Source organism: Podarcis muralis, chromosome 8 (genome assembly GCF_964188315.1).
Source record: "Podarcis muralis chromosome 8, rPodMur119.hap1.1, whole genome shotgun sequence".
NCBI classification, from domain to species: Eukaryota; Metazoa; Chordata; class Lepidosauria; order Squamata; family Lacertidae; genus Podarcis; species Podarcis muralis.
The window spans coordinates 64,530,007-64,552,364 of NC_135662.1; the positions used below are offsets into that span (position 1 = coordinate 64,530,007).

Consider the following 22,358-nt stretch of genomic DNA (forward strand, 5'->3'; position numbering starts at 1 on the left):
CTGTGAACAGAGGCACCCCGCCAAACACAATACATAGCCACACTCAGGGAGGAGACAGATCACTGAGGGACGGGAGAACTGAATTTTACCCACTCCTGTGTTAAGTGAATGGCTACCATTTGTTTCCATGGGGGAAGGGAATCAAGGCATGCACCGTCTTCGAGTGGGGGTTAACCCCTCTCTGCATTTACCTGATCTGCTTTCTGTTTCTCGGCCATGCTTGAGTGGGATGGAATGTTGGGAAATGGCTGGCTAACATGGACAGAGAGGGACTTGAGGAGTCCCTAAGCTTTATCCAGGGACGCGGGTGGCGCTGTGGGTTAAACCACTCAGCCTAGGACTTGCCGATCAGAAGGTTGGTGATTCGAATCCCCGCGACAGGGTGAGCTCCTGTTGCTTGGTCCCTGCTCCTGCCAACCTAGCAGTTTGAAAGCATGTCAAAGTGCAAGTAGATAAATAGGTACTGCTCCGGCGGGAAGGTAAACGGCGTTTCCGTGCGCTGCTCTGGTTCGCCACATGACCTGGAAGCTGTATGCCGGCTCCCTCGGCCAAATAAAGTGAGATGAGCTCCGCAACCCCAGAGTCCGCCACAACTGGACCTAATGGTCAGGGGTCCCTTTACCTTTATCCAAGGACAGCCCAGCCTCCTCCACCTCAGCTTTCCCAACCTGATCAGGAGGGTCTGAAGGGGAACTGTGAGCAGGCTCAACTAAATGTGTTTACAGTTCACTGCACAATCAGGGACATTACGCACAATCATAATATTTGGTAACTAGAAAGATGTAATTTTTCCTCCAAGTTAAATAGGCCATTGCTCTCTTTGTCTGCCACATGGAGTGTAGAAATGAGCAAGTCATGAGCACCTGTCAGATGGATGAAGGGAAACACCTCAAAGCTGGTGGTAAGGTCCTCTACGCCAGCTGAGCTGAAGATAAGCCGGCATAGCTTGCTTATCCTGGCCCAGCTAGCTAAGCTGAATGCAAGCCCCTTCAAAAGGAGTGCAACCAGAGGGTTAAGAAGTAGGCTTCAGACATCTGAAGGCAGCTCTGTTTAGGGAAGTTTTTAAAGTTTGATGGACTATTGTATTTTAATATTTTGTTGGAAGCCACCCAGAGTGGCTGGGGAAACCCAGCCAGATGGGCAGGGTATAAATAATTAATAAATAATAAATAATTATCTATTATTATTATTATTATTATTATTATTATTATTATTATTATTATTATTATTGTGACCTAGCAACTTGGCTTGTTTTCCTTCCGCAGAACAGCAGCAGCTGCCTCACTGCTGAACAGGATTTGGATCTGGTGTAACTCTATGCTGACAACTTACACCAGCTTGCTTTATGCAGGCTTCCTGTGCATACAATTGCTCCCCAAATGCCTTAACTGTGCTGGAACCCAGGTGTGTGAGTTTAAGAATTATGACAGAAAAATAGTATTTTCAGTAATGATTATGTAACGCAGAAAAAAACCAAATAATGTTTGTTGCATCTCTGACTCTGGTTCATTAATAAGAAGCTCAACCTATGCATAGCGTAGCCAAGAGGGTTGCATTGAATACTATTTTTTATTATGTAAGTAGGACTTATGCAGGATGGAACTCTGTAGATTTAACCCTAAATATTTCTTTGATGTGATGGTAGGGTGGTGGGGGGTTGGTTATTTTTGGTCTGTCTTATCCAAGCAAATATAAACAGAAACAGAACACCACTATGGACACTCTGTTCAAATATCAAAGCAGTTAAAAGGAGCTCTTTCTATCTACAGTTTAGAACAAGATATTTTTGGCTAGCTACCTCAGTACAACTGTGATTCTTACTCTAAAATGTAAGACTAACTTTATAAAGCTGCCGAGGTTCACTTTCCAGATTTATATAAAAATTCCCACAACATGTGAAAGAGCTTATTTAAAACCTGTATTACAAGTGTGGACAGCTTTCAGGTGGATATTAGGATAGTTAAATATCCATGGGATCAGTTCACACTCACTTGACCCTCCAAACAAGCTTTCCCATGATGTAGTTGGGCATATATTTCATGTAACTAAAGTATGATCAAGACTTTATGCAGATACAACAGCTATTCTTGCATTCATGGCCACTGGGGAAAATGCTGGCATAATTACGGAAATTGCTTCTACCTGCATATTTTTAAATTTAATTTAATTGTTTGATTTTATACCAATGTTATATATCTGATGTTAGCTGCCTTGAGCCTAACTTTGGCTGGGGAGGGCGGGATATAAATACAGTGGTACCCCGCAAGACGAATGCCTCGCTAAACGAAAAACCAGCAAGACGAAAGGGTTTTCCGATTTTTAGAGGCTTCGCAAGACGAATTTCCCTATGGGCTTGCTTCGCAGGACGAAAGCCCATAGGGAAATCTCCTGGGACAGCGGGGAAGCGCAGCACACCTTCTCCTCTGTTCCCAGACCTGTCCTGAAGGCTTGTGGTGGGACGTCCGGGAACAGAGGAGAAGGCGCGCAGCGCTTCTCCTCTGTTCCCGGGGCTTGCGGTGGGAGGAGGGTTTTTCCTCCCCACCGCCAACATTCAGAACAGCCTTCTGAATGTTGGCGGTGGGGAGGAAAGCCCTCCTCCCACCGCAAGCCTTCAGGACAGGTCCGGGAACAGAGGGGAAGGCGCGCAGCGCTTCTCCTCTGTTCCCGGACCTGTTTTGAAGACTTGCGGTGGGAGGAAGGTTTTCCTCCCTACCGCCAACATTCAGAAGGCTGTTCTGAAGGCTGGCGGTGGGAAGAAAAGCCCTTCTCCCCCGCCAGCCTTCAGAAGAGTTCCCGGAGGGCTGCCTAGGCTGCGGATAGCAGCATGCTGCCCCGTGCAAGGGGCACTCTTAAGCAGAGCGCCCCTCGCGCGGGGCAGACATTTGCAGCTTGGGGAGCCCTGCAGGACTTCCCCGCAGGGCTCTCCAAGCTGCAGATAGCAGCCTGCTGCCTCTATCCGCAGCTTGCGGGTAGCAGCCTGCTACCCCTATCCGCAGCTTGCAGAGCCCTGCGGGGAAGTCCTGCAGGGCTCCCCAAGCTGTGAATGTCTGCCCCACGCGAGGGGCAGCAGGCTGCTATCCGCAGCTTGGAGAGCCCTGCGGGGAAGTCCTGCAGGGTTCCCCAAGCTGCGAATGTCTGCCCCACGCGAGGGGCAGCAGGCTGCTATCCGCAGCTTGGAGAGCCCTGCGGGGAAGTCCTGCAGGGCTCCCCAAGCTGTGAATGTCTGCCCCGCGCGAGGGGCGCTCTGCTAAAGAGCGCCCCTCGTGCGGGGCAGCAAGCTGCTATCCGCAGCTTGGAGAGCCCTGCGGGGAAGTCCTGCAGGGCTCCCCAAGCTGTGAATGTCTGCCCCGCGCGAGGGGCGCTCTGCTTAAGAGCGCCCCTCGTGCGGGGCAGCAGGCTGCTATCCGCAGCTTGGAGAGCCCTGCGGGGAACTCCTGCAGTGCTCCCCAAGCTGCAGGTGTCTGCCTCGCACCGGGCAGCAGGCTGCTATCCGCAGCCTAGGCAGCCCTGCGGGAACTCTTCTGAAGGCTGGCGGCGGGAGAAGGGCTTTTCTTCCCACCGCCAGCCTTCAGAAGGCTGTTCTGAAGGCTGGCGGTGGGGAGAAAAGTCCTTCTCCCCCCGCCAGCCTTCAGAAGAGGTCTGGGGACAGACTGTCCCTGGACCTGGTCTGAAGGCGGTCTCCATAGGAACGCATTAATTGATTTTCAATGCATTCCTATGGGAAACCGTGCTTCGCAAGACGAAAAACTCGCAAGAAGAAAAAACTTGCGGAACGAATTAATTTCGTCTTGCGAGGCACCACTGTAAAAGTTTGTTATTTATATTATTATTATTATTATTATTATTATTATTATTATTATTATTATTATTATTATTATTATCATCATCATCATCATCATCATCATCACACAACCCAATTGGCTTCCCCATGTTTTGGGGCGTATTCAGGGCTCGGGAGGGCTCAGCCCTGCTCAAACACTGAGAAAATTCACTATGCGAAGTGTTCCTTAGCCACTATAACAACTACAAATCACTTATTCAGCCTTAAGTGAAATAAGGTAAAAGAAACTTACAACTGAATTACATGTGACAAGTTCCTTAATTCGAACCATGACTTCTTGTGTGAATGTTCCTGGCCAAAAAACTTGCGACACCAGTCCCTTGGCACATGCTTCTTGTGCAGTCAGTTTCCTTCCACTGAATAACATTTCATTTGCCTGAGGAAAATAGCAATGTTTTTTGTAACATGAAATATGACGAGGTTATCAAAACATTTTGAATACAAACCTTGCTGTTTCTAGAAATGCCTCTACAGGTTGGGACAATTTACTGGCCTGGACTATTTCTTCTTGTTTTGTTTTTCCTTTTCCATGGACTGAAACAAAATCAAAGACTAAATCTACCACTAATAAATATTTAGTGCTAGCGTGCAAGGCCCTGTCTAGAAGTGACAGTTACAGTGCTAAGGGTTTGGCATGGCATACAATTTAGGTCTCTCAACTGAATTGCTTTTAAAATGTGCACTCTGCTAAAATCTCAGTATAGATCTTTGCATCAGATAATGAAGGAATTGGGAAACAACCATTAAAGAAAGAAAGAAAAATCCCAAACATTCTTAGAAAGGTATTTTTTAAAATATATTTTCTTTCGCTGTCCTTATCGTTGTTGAATAAATGAGCAAAACAAGCAAGTATGCCCTTAATTACAACCTTCACTGATTCAGACTGGCTTAGTTGATTGACCAGCCAATTAAAGCCTGTAGCACTAGACAAGCATGAAAGCAAATGGCATGGTGGGATAAACAGAAACTCTGCATAAGCAGCAGATACTAAATGATGATGCCAAAAATTTGCTTAATAAATAAATAATGCTCTTAAAAACTTTTTTTTATCCTGTTAATATATTACATACTTGAAAGATCCTGCAAATGCAATGAGTTTCACATTTTTTAATTGGCTTGAATCTAGACAGTATTATTCATCTTTAATTATGAAAATTCGGTATATTTTCATTTTGGATGCCGATGAGAATTGCACACCCAAATTCCTCACATCAATGGATCTTGTAGGTAAAATTGTTGGTGCCAAAGTAAGTAAGTAAACACATACTGCATTGTGACATATCCATTTATAATAAGAGACTATGGGGACAAGTAGTGCATAAATCATCCAAATAAATAAATAAATAAATACCTAACTTGTTCCTGAAACAGAGCTCGCTCCATTCAATGAGAGCATCTCTTCTTTTTTTAGACTGAGACAAAGCAATTATTACAGGCAGATCACAAACTTTGAAACAAAAGTTTGTAAAAATAGGCACTTTGATTTCTGTTGTTCTTGTTTAATCTGGAAAGCAGTCTAGTTTGTACAGGTAAAACTGAGAACAATTTCCACTTGAAATCATTTCATCTAGCAGGACTTTGGCTTAAATGATCCAGTGCTATCACAGTCTGCTGCCCATTTAAGTTTCAGCCAAACACCCACTTACATACATTTGAGTATCAAACTTATTTGTGCATCAGATTATGGCATACTGTTTTTTCAGTGGAAGCCAAGTTTGGTTGCACGCAACACAAGCAAGTTTGGGTGAGCACACAAATGCCAATTTTTATGACTTCAAAAATGGGACAAATTGTGGGCCAAACAGGACAGAGGGCTCTGTACCGCCAAACTGGTACTGTTCCTTTTTTAAAGGGAAGGGGTGGCAACACTGGTTCCAATGCAACTGAGCTGCTACTTCTTATACAAAATACTGGGGATGCCAATTGTTATACAAGTTACCATGCAAATATTATAGATGTATTTTAATTTGGACACACTAGCTTTTCAGACTTTAAAATAATGGCTTGAATGGATTTAAACAGTGATAAAAATTTCAGATATTGTGAAAACTGAAATATGGATAGTGAATTCAAATTAATTTGTGAACTATACATGATGCATGAAAAGAGCCGACAGACTGAACATATTTAGCATGACTAATACTTGGTTAAATAATGGAGTGGCTTTGAGCCATATCACAAAATGACTCACAGACATGCAAATGGGTGTCCCCAAGTTTACAAATGTGCAAGCTAAGGCTCAAGAATATAAAATCCTCTCTTATGGCTGTGGGGTGAAAAGTGCTAGTGTTGCACAAGAAAGCCCACAAACCTTTGATTTGTAGCCATAGTCTCACCAAAATGTGTAATCTAATATCCAACTGTACAGTCACTATCAAATATACCATAAAAAAGATTTTTATATATAAGTTTTTAATGTGTTAAAGATCCCCCACGCCAGGAAATGTAAAGCTTTTTTTCTTTTTAAAGTGTGTTATACAAGTTGAAAGGGGAAGCTGTGAATCATATAAACAAGTCATGCAAAATACCATATGCATGTACACATTCATACACTCAAAGCATGATGAAGACCCTCACCCAAGAGTCCAAAACTCAACTAGCATTGTTGCAACTTCCTGAAATCAAAGCATTTTTTAAAACTTTTTAGAGGGTTGAAGAACTTTGAATAATTAATACGGAGACTGTAACAAGGTAGCCACACAAAGGACTTCTCACAACAAAGGACACCCAAAATGTCACCAGCATTATCACAAAATCAAATCAGTGCTACTATTTACATATGCCATTCAGCTCAGTTTACAAGCTTGCTAAACTGCAATAGTTCCACTGATGTCACTAACATCCAAATCTTGACAGGACCATTACTACCCAAAGGAGGTATTTACACGCCCAAAGAACGTTCTGCATGAGCATCTATGGAAATGTGATTACAGCTGTAAAATCACAGGAGGTTTGGAAATTCCTTTTTTTAAAAAAAAAAAGGGGGGGGGGGGGAAGAAGCAGCAGCTTTGACAATTCCTATACATCTCAAGAAAGAAAATGTAAAAAGGCAGGGGGAAAGGTGTATGAAAACACCAGGCTTCAAACAAGAAGCTGTGATTAGATATCAGAGGTTTTCCTATTATTATGTTATCTGAACATGCCAGAATGCAGATATAAGCATTTCAGTGCATGAGAAAATATGAGCAAAAACTGAGCTGTCAACTTTTAAAGATGCCAACTGATTAGACAGAAGCTCTATTCAAATGTCATCAATTTTACCCTGTGTAATTAAATGCATTTCTAAACCTATGAGAGTTTTATCAGCAGGAGCTTGCAGAGAGGAAGACTAAATTTAAGCAAACGTTACTTTAACAAAAATGAACAGTTCAGCCACATGTGTTTACAATGGTATTCAAGACCAATTAAATGTCATTTATCATTACAAATGATACTGTTCCTTTTTGACAAAGGGGAAATCTGATCACAGATCTGCCATGTAATGGCTTCCTGGGAAGCCAAATCCCATGACAAATATTTCAGTGCTGCTTAATCATTATTTCTGTCTATCCTGGGGAGGGGAGAAACGATTACATTGGCATTTTTGTTATCGCCTATTCCTACCTCAAGCAAGTCTGAAATATCTGTGAATACTGCACTGTAGGTCTATCAGTGAGAAGCAATGCACAGCCAATGGATTATTTTGCCCTTTACAAGCATGCATCTTGGCTCTGAGTATTGGAAGACTTGTTCCCTCCCTTGCTAGACTTTTCCCACCTGGCCTGGGAAGGTGGGGCCCTGACTGACTCCAGCTACAAAAGCTGAGGCTGCTAACAGAATCCTTGGCTCGGGTATTGTTTGGGGGGGGGGGTCGTTGCTGTTAATTTTTTGTGTCTTTATGTTGCCTCTTATATTGTTCAATTTGGTTGTGTACTTTTTGATGTTTTATCTACTGTTTATGACTACTTTTGTTATGTTTGGAGTTACATAATTTTCCATAAGTTGTACACTGCCTTGAGCATGGTTTAAACTTTGGAAAGGTGGCATACAAATAAAATGACTGATTGATTGATGTATGCAAAGACTGAATATATTTTTGTTTATTGCAGAAATAATACACAAAGCTTTATTATCTTTATCTAATAATGGAAATGGTACCAACTGGGCGAATCTGATCATTCCTCGATAAAATTACAAGCATGTTTGGATAAGCAATAAAGTAATGTCAACAAATGAAGACCATTTGTCTACAAATGCAGACCATATTGTACTTGACAATATCCATATTCCAACGAACAATTTGCTCCACTTTTCCATTCACAATGAATCAGATAATCCAGAGTCTATTCCGTCTTGTTAGAGCCTGAGTAGGCAAGTTTCTTCCTGAATACTAATTCTACTGCATAGCATCTATGGTGTTGCTTATACATTTTCTCCAATTTAGTAAGTTTTTCAAGATCCTGTGTTCATTCTCCAAGGACTTTTAAACAAGGGCTGCCTAATAAAGATATCCCACATTAATATCTTGAAGGCATTCCCTCATGTCCAATTCATTACTAAAATGATCTATAACTAATTCATTAAATTTCATAGATATATAACGCTCAGGGGGAAGTGATCTAGCTAAAGTGATTCAAAAACTTGTAGAATTTTGTAAATTATATATACATCTGAATCTCTAGACAAGGAGAGTATCAATAACAGTTTAAACTCTCTCTGACAGTGGAAGTTAAGGTCTATGAAAGCTTGGGGGGGGAGGCACAACTACCAAGACTCCAGGCTGTGATTAATATAAGCTAGGCACCAAATGTCTCCTTAAACCAGGGTTACAGTTGCCAAAACGGAATGCCTAGTTGCCGTTTTGGGGCCAGACGCCTCAAAAGTCATATTTTTAAATATAACTTTTAGTTCCTGAAATTCATTCTGATTGTGCAGATAAAATATCAGAGAGAGAATTCAATAGGATGTGTTGTTAGTATGTGAAAACCATAAGGATCCAAGGATCCCCAGGCATGCACCTCCAGATAGTAGAGACGTCAGGTGCCATCCTGGCACCTGGGTGTATCCACTTGGTTGCAAGTGGCCGACGACCAGGTACAAAATGCACCTGGCAAATTTTGAACGCTGCATGTATTGTATTTGCAGGATGTGTACATCATTTACTTCCATCCTGATACATACTCCTTAATGAAAGTATACATTCATCCTGACCAAATTAAGTTATTCACAAACAAGCTAACATACATAAATTACATTTCAGACAAAGAAAATCAACACAGCTAAATAGATAAAAAACGTTTGATTAATTAGTATGAGAATTTTTTACATTTCTGAAGCCTTTGTTAATTATATTTAGTTTTGATCTCGCATCTCTTTATGACATAGAAACTAGATCACTTATTTTAATCTGAGGGCCGATGGCTTCTACTCTGAAAGTTTTCTATTGTACATGTACATGGGTCAGGGGTATCCACTCTTCCCATTACTGTTTGCTATAAATATAGCCAATGACTGTAGTAGTAAGAAAATAACCCATTACTTTCAAGGCTGTTAATCAAAAGGACAGAGAATTTAGCATAAGAAGCTTTTCTGCTATTTGTCTAGTCCAGAAGAGTCAATCTCAGCATCACTTGCAGAAACGGAACCATTAAGGAACGTATCCAGACTTAACATTAATTGCAGTGGGTTGGATCCAAAGGCTCTCTTCCGCTGGAATGACTCCTTTAGAGAATTGGAACCTTTGGGTCTGACCTAGTTAAGTCTGAATTATGTAATATGGGTATTCCTCCAGGCTGCTCTGCTAAATTACAGAGTACTGAATGTTTCTCCTGGGCAGGTATATGGTGGAAGTACTGCACCTCAGAATATATATGTTTGACTCAATAGGAAACATTTCATGCAAATAATTTCCCTTCAAGCAGCTTTAAATGTGGAAAGATTTAAAAGCTTGGACAAGGTGCAAGTTACTTCTAACTGGCACCTGGCTGCTATTTGCTTAATGGTGCTCAAGTTCTACCTAATTCTGTTTCATTTGCCAGGACATTACTGATAGATACTTACAGGCCAAGATGTTTCTGGTTAAATACACTACAATTGAAAGGCTATTTTGAAATGGAAGCCTGGGATCACTGAACCAGTTTTATTACAAAACACAACAACTTAGTCACCTATTCAATTTTATTAACACTTCAAAGAACAAACCTTTTTTTTTATCTTTAGAGGATTTTACAGGGCCATGTTTCCCTTTCAAAGGTGCAATGGTCCTTCCAGCTAAAGGTAAGGCCAAAGAGTTAAAGGAACGCCCATAAACTAAGGCACAGGCCTTCAACTAGTAGGTCAGGACCCCAAACTCGGTTTTCAATAGCAACATCCCCAGTTAGTTGTCTTAAAAAGAAAGAAATAAGCCATCACCTTAAGAGAAGAGAAGAGGAGAGAGAGAGAGAAGGGGGAGGAGAGTGAAAGATGGATCTATATAGTAAAACAAATAAAAGTGGGTCTATGCTTCTATATTCATAAACCCAACAAAAGCCTAGGTTACTGCACCCTGCCATGGGATAACTCAGTCGGTAAAGCATGAGACTCTTATTGTGGGTTCAAAGCCCCACGATGGGCAAAAATTCCTGCATTGCAGGGGATTGGACTAGATGACCCTCATGGTCCCTTCCAATTCTACGATTCTACAGGTCACATGCTGCCAGAAGGGGGTGACAAGTGTGTCATGAGTCTGAAAAAGTTGTCCAGAAGAAGAAGAGATGGAAAACAATGATTGATTGATTGAATAGATGCAGTGGGACATAATTGACATTTCCACAATGCTAATAGCAGGCATAGGTAAACTCGGTCCTCCAGATGTTTTGGGACTACAACTCCCATCATCCCTGACCACTGGTGCTGTTAGCTAGGGATGATGGGAGTTGTAGTCCCAAAACATCTGGAGGGCCGAGTTTGCCTATGCCTGTCTAACAGGAATGTCTCTTAAATTTGGTGATAGCCTAATACTGAATAGGATTTGGTGATAGCTTAATATTATGGCCATGATGTGTGCAACACCCCATAGGACCTTTTTCCTTTGCATGCTGGCATTACAAACCAGAATCTTGAAAAACTGTTTCATCTTGGTTTGCTCCTGATTAGCAAACTGACATTTAGCCACTAATGCTTTTTCAGATATAACACAAACCCATAGTTTAGACAGAAGGGGATTGAAATATGGTAGCTAGCAGGTGGAGGAGACAAAGTGGGAGCATGTGGTCCAAGAACTAGTCCCAGACAGAAATCTGAAATTCAAAGTGGGCATTATGCCTCCATATAATAATATGATTTGTACAAAAATGATCTGTGGTCAACAATATTACAGATAATTTTATGGTAAATTTGTCTTTGTCTTCTAAACTCTTAAGTTTATTTAAAAGTAAATTATATGTATTTAATCTTTTGTAAGATTTTAAAAATATATATATTAAAAATCCTTTTATTTAGCAGATGGCATACTACATTCCTTTAAAGGCAACTTGCCAACACCAGGAAAGAGTTACTGCCTTTCTCTTGAATGTTTGATACTCTTCTTAACATGCTTTAAAAGCATACCAACATTTAGCAAAGGAATTATAATTACAATTTAAGTATTACTCAGTGAGGATTGTATCTTTGGCAGAAATAGAAGTACCATAGCCGAGTAAAAACAATACAAGGAAGGAAGGAATTGCCATTTTTAGGCCACTTTCAAACTTACATAGGAGGAAAACAACATAAAGCTATTGTTTACTAAGAAAAGTTATCTGGTTAATAGTTAATTCAGTATTGGGTTCATTTCTTGTGATACAAAATTATAGATGTGAATGAAATGTCACTCTCACACTGCACAATGCATGCCTGAAAGGTATAAATGTGGTGTGAAGACATGCATACTGTCAAGAGCATGTGTTTGCCTATAAATATTACCTTACGCATCATTAAAATATGTAGAACAGCAAGCGATTCAGAAATGTAACACCAATAAAACCACTTTTATTTTCACCTGGACTGGACGCTATAGTTTTATAAACTTGAGAGCTGTATTCTGGAGTAATCTGGAGAACAGGCACAAAAATTTAAGTCCTGCTGGGACCAATGCTATTTAAGCACACTAAAATGCATGCTGGACTGCAGCCACTGTTAGCAAACAGACAATGAATGATCAAGAGCCAGAGATATTTGCACACTGAAAGATTGTTAGTCACTGCCAAAATTCTAAAACAAACTGAAAGCACTCAAGTTTTACATATCAGAACTGTAGAAAATGGTTTCCTATCATTGGAGCAGCTGAAATGCTGCATTTTTTTTGTTTTGTTTTTAAAGAAGGAATGTAGTTTTATTGCACACAGCCTCAATGCAGACACAATGACCTTAGGAGCACTGGCTCAAGTGTACTAATTTCGAGGAATATATATAAGGCAAGACAGTGAAACTTTTCCTTTTTAGTGCTCTGCTTAATAAACTGTGGCTCAGTTCTCACATAATGCTAAGCTAAACCATGGCGTAGTGCAAATATGCATGTGAACTCCTGGAGAAAAGATTGTGGTTGCTTTGTCCCTCTTCCAGACTTCCAGCAGTGAGACTTGCAGGATGACTGTGTGTGTGAACCCAAGCTTGCAGTTTTGCTCCTCCAAACCACAAGCCGTAAACCAAGAGCAAACTTAGCTACACATCGCAGTTTGTCTGGAGTGAGACAAACTGTGAGCCTGGGTTCAGGTGTCATGTTGTGCCAAATCATGGCTAATCTCACAGCACCGCAGGAGAGGAGGACCAAAGCAGCCACAATCTTCTTTCTCAGTTTGCACGAAGCATTAGCTTAACTGTTGCATGCAAGCCATGTCATTGTGAGACTAGAGTTACGCTTAGGTCATGTTGGATATGCAAGACGCAAATGGGAGCACCAAAGCTAGAAATATTATTAAATACAGTACATACTTCTTTTACAGATTACTTACAGATGCCAGGCCCATTATTCTTGGGAATGTAAGGGATGAACATCCATCAGGGCTTTGCCCAAACGTCGTATACGGAGTCTGAAACCAAGCCTTCTCATTAGCCCAAACCACATCACACAGAGGTAATATAGATGCTCCAAGTCCAATGGCCGGGCCATTTACAGCTACGATGATGGGCTTCTTAAACTGAATGAAAGTATTTACAAAATTCCTGAAATGAAATAAATATCAAATTAGAATACCTAGCTGTGATAGCAGTCAATTATTAACCTAGGTAGGGCAAAAGTGGAAGGTGATTGAAAGGATCAGGTGAAGAAGATACAGTGTCCAGATTATAGCCAATAATCTAAATTAGAAGGCATTTTCTTTTAGAAGATTCAACACTTGGAATAAGCCAATTGTCCTTCAGTACAAATTCCCAACTAGGAATTAAGCAATTAATTGTCATTAGGGGAAGGCTCTGATAAAAATGACATTGGCAATTCCTCCTACCACTGAATCCAATGGGTTTTGATTATATATGCCATTTGGGCTTTAGGCATGATCCGCGGAACGTAACACCTGCCTAAGTTGCGGGTTTACTTTAGAAAAAGTCAGGATAGAAAACAATGAAGAATTTTTCAAATAAGATTAAATGAAGACATGCAGAGAATATGTGTTTTCTCTGCCCCCTTTTTAATTTTTTTTAATTGCTGTGTTCATAAAAGTGAATGTGCACAAATTAAATTCTGTGAACCACAATGAGATCTTATGATGAAGGGCGGTATATTAATCTAATAAATAAATTGATAAAAAAATGTGTGTAAATTGTGGGCTTATAGAATATTCTGAGTTTTAGTTATGAAGAATACTGGCTTGATACCCTGTTTTGTTAACTAACTATGGCTTTTCATATGAACCCGCCCCCCCAAAAAACCCAAGAAATGGTTTGAACCCTGAGAGAAGTAAAGAGGAAAGGCAGGGAGAGCACATGACCATGTTTTCACAGCAACAAATCATGGTTTGGTGCTATTTATGTGGACCATGGAAGATGAAAAATAACCACTCAAAAATTATTTAGAGAAATAATGAATGTATGGGAGCAGGTGGTGCAGCCAGACATGTTTCAATGCAACTTGAAGTTTCCAAACATTCAACACATATAACTTGTCTACTGGGAATATTGCTTCCTATAATAATAAGGTTGGGAAGAGATTTTAAAGGAAAGCTGGGAGTTCTATCATTCTAACACGATCCTTCTGAACATACAATACCGCTTTGAAGATATACAAATCGAAAGTAAACATCCTTATGATGTGTTCATATAGACAGTCTGATTTATTATGAGTTTGATGGCTACTGGGAATGGGGGGAAACACCAGTTGTGAGAAGGTACAGTACCTTTGATATCACACTCTAGCATTTAAATATGTGGCATGTTTTAAGCTCATAATCAGATATGCACAATGGGAAAAACAGTTTCACAAACCTAATAGCATCTGCCATCTTAGTACTTTCCCTTTTTCTATCATCTGTTAAGCGTCGAATAAAATAAATGAAGTCAAGGCCACAGCAGAAAACACTGCCAACGGCACTGAGGAGGACAAGCTTGCTGTCATCAGCGGCTGCTGTGTTCAGTGCACTTTGGACTTCTTTCATTACCTGCAAGTAAGACACATTAAACGTATGAAAACAGGATGCAGAATATTGCAACTTAAGAGTTTGCATTCACATAGCATTTCTGTGATCTGAACAGCAGGTGGCATATGCAACCAGTTCAGCAAAATCTAAATTTAGGACAAAGTTCATTACAAAGTTCTCCTTTCCACATTATTAAAGGAGACAACAACAATGTAACACACTACAAATACAAACCAGGGTTTATTTATTTTTTTAAGAATAACATTGACTATCTTAAGATCAGAGCCAGAAATTGCAAGTCTCAGCAAACATAGTAGCTTAAAAATAGGTAAAAATTCAAAACAAAAAATGGCAAGACCCAAAAACAGAATCACAATATAATTTAAAGTTCCAGCTGGCACCTGTGTTACATTAATTCTACTCCATTAAGGCTAATGTTTAACTGTATTAATTTTTCATTTTGAAAATTAACACAGTAGTTGGCAATACTGAAACAGAGTATTGCTCTACTTTGGCTACAAAAGTATGCAATGCTAAACCATACTACAGTGCTATTATGTGCACAAACCAGAATCAGCCTTGAGTTCACACACACACTGCATTTCCTCATCTGGCGTATTTTGCCATTGCTTGCATTTCACTCCCAGCAGATCTTTGATTCTTGCACACGAACCAGAGAACAAGGCTTATCACAGATCATTTTAATTAAATGAGCCAGCTTCGCAACCCATGGTTTGAATTTGGCTTGTGTTGGATCTGGCCACTGTTCGTGGTAGCACACAATCTCTGGTTCATATATGCAAGGATGTGTCGAGCTTCTGCCAAAGTGAAACTAAACACTGGCAAAATCTTCATCCTTGCTACGTGAGAGGAAGGGAGGACGACGACAGAGTGCAGGAGCCCAAGGCTTTGCCCAGACTTGTTCTAGCTCAGAGGCCAGCAAACTTTTTCACCAGGGGGCCAGACCTTGTGGGGGGCCAGACTATATTTTGAAAAATAAAAATGAATGAATTACTATGCCCCACAAATAACCCAGAGATGCATTTTAAATAAAAGCACACATTCTACTCATGTAAAAACACAAAAACTTTCATCTACATCAACTTCCTCCACAAAAACTTTCATCTAATTTATTGTCATTTCCCAACTGTATCCAAACTTAACCTTTTTGTGCTACCAGAGCTACTGTGGACTCCGGTGACTGGACCACTCTGTATCCTTCTCAACAATTACAGAGTCAGTTGCCCAGTTCAGTTTCATACCACCATCCCTTTTCATTTCTTAAAGAAGTTACATATCATTTTCTAACAGGAAAACCCTAAACATGTCTACTCAGAGTGAGTCATACTGAATTAAATGGGGCTTACTCCCAGGTGAGTTGTGTTATTTGAAAGTCATAATCTTTATTTGCATCTATAACTTAAGAAGGAGCTGTTGAACCACAGTAGCATATTGATACTGCCAAATATTTGCATTACTGCATTTATTCACATTCATCCCTTGCTACACTGGTCTCTCACTCTCTCACACTTCCGCTAAATCCAACCTTTAGATTTAGATTCCAAACTGGGTGGTGGAGAGAGATCTGTCCGTTTTGCTTACAAGTCACTGTACATTATCTTTGAAACGGAGTGCTTTTTATAAAAAACAACAACAAATGACTCTAACCTCTGGATTCAATGAATTGTTCTCTGATGATTTCGTTGATAACAAAATGTGTGTGAAGCCATCCTGTTTTCTGACAACAATGTCTCTGTACCGGTAAGCACTCTCCGTTTGCCTCACACTGAAGCGTAGCCTTTTATCAAAAGGCTGGTCCCTCCTTTCATCGATAAATCTTCGTTTGCTGGCTGTCACTCCCGTTACTGATGCTTGTATGTTGGTACCGTTTGTGGACAATGCTTCTATAAAGGTAGATGTACCTGTGAAAAGTTTCAACAGAGGTATGGTTTGACATCGGCATTGTTAGTTTAGCTTACCTAAATGGCTTACCCATGGAAAATATGCAAATGGCAAAATCCTAAAGCAACCACAGCGAAAGCAGAAATTTGGATGCCATAACGAAAACCTGGAAAGGCAACAGTGTCTGAAATACAACTGCAGGAGATTGCTTAGGAGTACATGGTAGGGAAAATATGTATATAATGTTGAACCCATGAGGGGAAGGGAGGGATTAGATATCAAAAGACAAATCATCATTGTTCTAGTTTTATTTACAATGAAGTATGAAAAAGAAGCAGATGTGTAACACATTTAGCACATTCATGTCTATAACCCTGTTACTAGATAACCATGTATTGTTCTCCATTGCATGCCTCCAAACAACAAGCTAAATTTAAATGAAATTTTCATTCATGTGCAACTGAAATGCACTTGAGATGGAAAGCTACCTTGCAGCTTTTCACCCTTTCATATTTCGTGGCTCAGTGAGACTACTGAGATACATGGACCCCTCCTATTATTTACTGTAAGAGTCCAATATTTTGTTGTTTTGCTTTCCATTCTGTTAACATCATGAGGTCCAATGTACCCTAATAGGTTTTGTGTTAGATGATATTTTTTCAATGAATAATTTCATTTTTTGTGCTTGTTTGAAATAAGTTTCTTCTCAACTTAATTTCCTGAAACAATAACTCGGCTTTCCCATGTAACAGCTTCCTGGCTTCTGGATACGGCATACTTATCCTTAATTCGGATAGCGTTTTTGGACCGGACACAGAATAAAAGGGAGTCTCAAAGTACATTCTTCAGTCACGCTATGAGCTCACCTTCACAGCTACAGTGGTACCTCGGGTTACAAACTTAATTCGTTCCAGAGGTCCTTTCTTAACTCGAAACCGTTCTTAACCTGAGGTGCGCTTTCGCTAATGGGGCTTCCCGCTGCCACCGCAAAATTTCCGTTCTCATCCTGGGGCAAAGTTTGCAACAAGGAGCAACTACTTCTGGGTTAGCGAAGTTTGTAACCTGAGGTACTACTGTAATCAGAAGCTGAGCAGAAAGGCAGCAAAACGAAAACTGGTTGAAGCCTGTTAGTGTTGCCTCTTCCCCTGCCTCTTAACAGTTAACCAAGCACTCTGTAGTCAAATGCCTGTAACAGAAGTAACACAACCTCTCCTGTCTGGACACTCGGCTGCAGGGCACCTGGGTCAACATTTTCCAGTTGGAGGCAGAGACACTAACAAGTCCAAGTGGGGCTGGGGGCGGGGGTGGGCAAGACTAGCAGGCTGGGGTCCTCATTTGTCAGACTGGCTGTGAGAGCAGGTTCACAGCACAACTGAAGAAGAACTGCTGTGAGCCCCTATCTAGTACTACATGGGGTACTATGCTACAATAAAGCAGAGAGGACAACTCTACTGATTATACTGCTGTGCATAGCAAGTTTGTACTTTTATTTTTTACCAGAAAGGCAGCAGATGCGGTGAACAAAATTTATCTACTACTATTTTACTAAATAATTATTACAAAGCGAAACATTATTATAGCACATTTTTACTGGGAGTAACAGAATGCCCTAGCTAATTTTGAGGTGCACAAGGGTAGACAGTATAGTACAGTAGTACTATATCAGACAACCAGATTTTATCGCATCACTTGACTCTTTTACATTCACTGTGCCTTTAGATCCTTACCGAATGGAGCTGCGCATGTTCCAACAATGCTATGAATTCCATTACAGCTATCTAAAAGTAAATGATCACTACTTATGCTGCAACATTCAAACATCCTAATTCTACAGGAACCTCAACACAGGAAGACAAGAAACCCTTATTGCAGTTAAGAGGGTGGGGTGGACATAAAATCTGAAATTACACGAAGGTTTCAATTGCTGCAGAGCTATTCTATGCCAGAATATCTTGTACCTTTGCATTATGAGGAATTGGTTTAATAAAGGTTTTTACCTCACCTACTTTGCATTCTTCATTATCTGGGACCAATAAGGCAGCAATGCCTATACTTAGCTGGTTCCAGCTTTATTACATTTGTCTGGAACTATTTAAATAGGTAAGAGAGTGCCAAGGTGGTATTACAGAGAAACAAACTCATCTGCGAATGTTAATTGCTTTATAGATGGGGGTCCAAAAAGTGTTTGGTTGCTTATGTACAGCAGGCAGAAAAGAGTCCTCATATTTTTCTTCAGTGCTAGTTAGCAGTGAAGTAAAGTTGCTGCTTTTAATTTCACAAAGTAAGAAAAGATACTAGATGTCATGGAAGGCTTTTTTTCTTTGCCACAACAATAATTTCAAGCAAAGAACTACTTATGCCTTAGCCAACTGCTTATGGATGCCAGAAAAGATACTTGCCATGATCTAATGACAGATCATGAAAATCTTCCAGATGAGAAAAGCGTTTTAACTCACTTTCTTGCATCTAAGGCTGCAAACTGAAGCATATCCACTAGGAAGCAAGTCCCAATGACTCCAGTAAGATTTGCTTAAGCAAATAAAACATGATTAGGATTAGTCTGTTAAAATCTAATATACTTTTTTTTATGCTCACACCTATTATCTTTTGAGGGGAAACGTTAATACTTGTTTGTCCAATAATATTGCAAGTGTATACATTATGTTTAATTGTATTTCTAAAATTCTTCAACAAGATGTGTGTGTCAAACATCCCACAGCTTCGCCAGAATGTAATTCTGAAACTATAACATAATATATGCAATATTTTATAATTCGGCAGTTTCTAATTTGCATTTATCATTTCCCTCCATTTTACACTACATTTTATTAACATTGAATGCTCTTAGCCTAATCATTCGCACTTGAGCTCATGTGTTCCTTCAAGGACATTAAAGCCATTTATCCATTTTCTCTATGATTCCCGTTTTGGTAAAATACTTATTCAGCCGTTACAAATAAGGCTAACCTAAAACACTCTTTTGGGAGGGTTGGGAAGCAGTTGGGATGTGTGTGCTAATTCCATCCCGTCACCATCCTACTTGACATCCAATTCACAAAAGGCAAATCTATGTAGCAGAAGTGTTTCATAACTGTGAGTACTTAGAATCTGGGAAAAACGAAGTTAGCAAATATTCTGGGAGCCTCCATGGATGTAACAGGCTCCCAAGTGCAGAAGTTTGTGTTCCATGAGTTTGAAGGTGACGATAATGATGGGATGGGGGTGGGAAGCAGCTAATAGAGAATTTGTTTATGATTGTCTAGCTTGTAACGTCTGAAGAGGACTATAAATTGTGCCATTTCTGCTAAAGCTCACAGCCAGTGAAGAGCGAGCCTAACCACGAACTTGGATTAAGATAATACACTGACTAAACCAAACTTTGGCTTAGCTCAGGGCAGTACAGGAGTAAAAAAAAAAAGACCAGGAATCTCCTCTCTGCGAGTGTGCATGTTTGCACGGGCCTGGTACAAATGCCATGTCAAATTTTCCGTATTTCTTCTACTGTTTGCAAATCCTATCTGAAAACATTAATAGTGGGAATTCCTGTTAAGTCCCCCCCCCCCTTCATTCATAATTCCGTTTGAGAAATAAAAACAAACTCCATCCCAAGAGTAGTAGTTGACCAACAGTTGCTACCCTTTTCTCCTACAGGAAGATACTCAGGAAGAGGTGCAAGAAAACCTGCATTGTATAGTTTGTACAAATGCCTAAAAAATAAGACTTCATCCGCTCACTACAATGTTTTCAACAAATATTTAAGAAGATGAAGGTGTTAATCCACATTAAACAGGTATTTTTAAAAAATACCATTCAGGTGTTGCTACTGTGCAACAGAGAGATCAAAGCTGTAAAAATTAATCAGGTAGGATAGAAACAAAATTGCTGCAATCCAATTGGTCCATTTGGGGTTTGGGTAAGTGAAGCCTTGGATTAAAATATGTTAGATCAAGAACCTGACATTATATAACACACACACACACAAACACACACTCAAACCGTTCCCTGCCCCTAAATATATGCATGTAAGTTATAAGCAATGTAGTTAGGTTGTTCACTCATGGCTCTGCCAAAGAGCCAATTCATTCTAGCAGCTCTGAGAAATCTGCCCCAGTGTCAATATTTTTCCTGTGTTTTTGGACAACAGAAAAGGTTTCTTGTAACAGGACTAATAGACTTGTGTGTCTATCAGTCCAAAGTGGTTTTGCTGCTTGGAAAATGACACCATGTGAACTAACCTCTTCCTCAACTAAATTCACCGGAAAGCTGGAATAGTTTGGATGCTTTTGCCGTTTCATCTGAACTAGGAATTGTGGTTTAATACTAACTATGGTTAGTTTCAAAACAAGCCAGCTTCAATCTGTGATTTATGAAGCTGGCTTGTTTAAACTAGCCACAGTAAGTATTAATCACAGCTACTGGTTTGCACAAAACAATGAATTGTGATTAACTAAAAGCAAATTCTTTTGAACGCCTCCACCCTGCTGTGTATGTGTGTTTGTGTGGTGGGAAACATGCAAACGTGGAAGGAGGCTGTTTGTTCTTATAGTACAAAACCATGGATTAGCATTATGTCAGAACATGGCCACAAGGCACAAACAAGGAATGTAGCTTGCACACAATCTATTTCAGTATGACAGCCATATCACCATCAGTCAGTGATTAGCCTACTACCTGGTCTGCTTGCCCTCTTCTATCATTCTCAAAAAAAACTTCCCCTCCTACAACAACAGGCGGCCTAGACAAGCAACCACCATAGTAGTGTTCTGTTTTCCAACTTGCTAGCATAAATGTGCTTGTTTTTAGGGTTCCCTACTTAAGGGCAGAAAGTGACCCAGAAAACCACAAGCAGAAGGAAAATAGTGCCGTTCTGCAAATAAACGAGCCTAAAGGAGGGCCTAGAAGTCTGATTTTACAGTTTTAAACAAATTTTTATACTTTATTTTATTTTTTGTGCACAGCTTAAAGACTGTTGCAGTTACGTGGTAAATAAATTGTATAAAGAAATAACGAATCATGATTCTGCTACTGCTAGAGTCTGTGGAAGCAGAACAACACATTTGGATATAGTTTCACTTATCTGGTACAACACTAGCAAAATGTATAGAGCACCCTTTTATAGACAAAGGGCATTTCCCACATATTCAAGGACATCACTGGATCCAGCCCTAGAAGCATGATGCTATATTATGACAACTTTCTCTTGCAGCTAAGGTAAGTTCCACCAGTGAGTAGGTAGGTATGTAGGTGAACAAATATTTGCCACTCAGCTACTTGTCTTGAATGAGCTGCTACGTGTCAAACTGGAGCTTGGTAATTTGCCTGGAGGCAGATTTGGCAAGACCTGAACAGCTTTTAGGTGAATTGCATGATGGCTGCATGTTCCATAATCTACAACCACTCTCTGAGTGCAGGAGCGGGTTGCTTAGGATATATGCATCCGTCAATGAAAACTTTTGGCATTTACTACTGTTTCAGAAATATGAATGAACACTTGGGTCTTAAGAAAGGAAACATGTCCCTGAAAAAAATCACAGGTACTTCTTGCATATGTGAAGGAAGTTCCTATAGTTTTTCAGGGTCATGTGTCCGCTCTAAAGACCCATTTTTTTAGTAGCATCTTCCTGAAAGGAGCAGAGAGAGGTGGATTATGGTTTAAGCATCTAAATATTAAGTTTGAAAAATGGCCCAGACACCTTTTAAAAAGACACCAGACATCCCTTGGGGGAAAAAAATCAAGATTTTCAAGTAGACTTTCCTGCACTAATGCACACCGGGAAATTTCCATGAATGGTTCCCAACTGCAGGAATGAAGTGTAACTGACGTGGTATAGTAAATGGTTTAACAGGGGAAATGTGTCATCCTTTCACCACAATGTCAGGTTTTAAGGAGCTGCTGTTCATAGTTGATTCTGCCACACTCAACACGTTAAAGATGCAAAGGAGATACCACTGTGTTTGAATAGGCTCTTGAACTCCCACAATACTTTTTTTTAACACCCTGATGGCAAATTATTTGAGCACTAAGTGGAAAAATGTTATCATGTCAT

General features: G+C 40.2%; 2 protein-coding genes across 7 annotated transcripts in view; one reads left to right on the forward strand and one right to left on the reverse strand.

Moving 5' to 3' along the window:
* RPP40 (ribonuclease P/MRP subunit p40) overlaps positions 1 to 7,896 on the forward strand; it is a 35,439-nt gene extending 27,543 nt beyond the window's left edge. Inside the window, exons 11-12 of one of the 4 annotated variants that reach the window (XR_013394020.1) lie at positions 1,266 to 1,404; positions 4,541 to 7,896. The gene's annotated coding sequence lies outside the window, so the exon portion shown is untranslated. Of the gene's footprint in view, positions 1 to 1,265; positions 2,406 to 4,540 lie in introns of those variants that run through there. The other 3 variants (XR_013394019.1, XR_013394021.1, XR_013394022.1) reach the window with 3 other exon arrangements.
* The window catches only part of CDYL (chromodomain Y like), a 102,924-nt gene that overhangs the window by 1,493 nt on the left and 79,073 nt on the right, over positions 1 to 22,358 (reverse strand). For all 3 annotated transcript variants that reach the window (XM_028737815.2, XM_028737817.2, XM_028737816.2), the window contains 4 exons: positions 16,078 to 16,331; positions 14,258 to 14,430; positions 12,790 to 13,000; positions 4,074 to 4,217 (listed from right to left, as the gene is read on the reverse strand). In XM_028737815.2, coding sequence (XP_028593648.1) covers positions 4,074 to 4,217; positions 12,790 to 13,000; positions 14,258 to 14,430; positions 16,078 to 16,331 — 782 coding nt within the window. The remainder of the gene's footprint in view (positions 1 to 4,073; positions 4,218 to 12,789; positions 13,001 to 14,257; positions 14,431 to 16,077; positions 16,332 to 22,358) is intronic.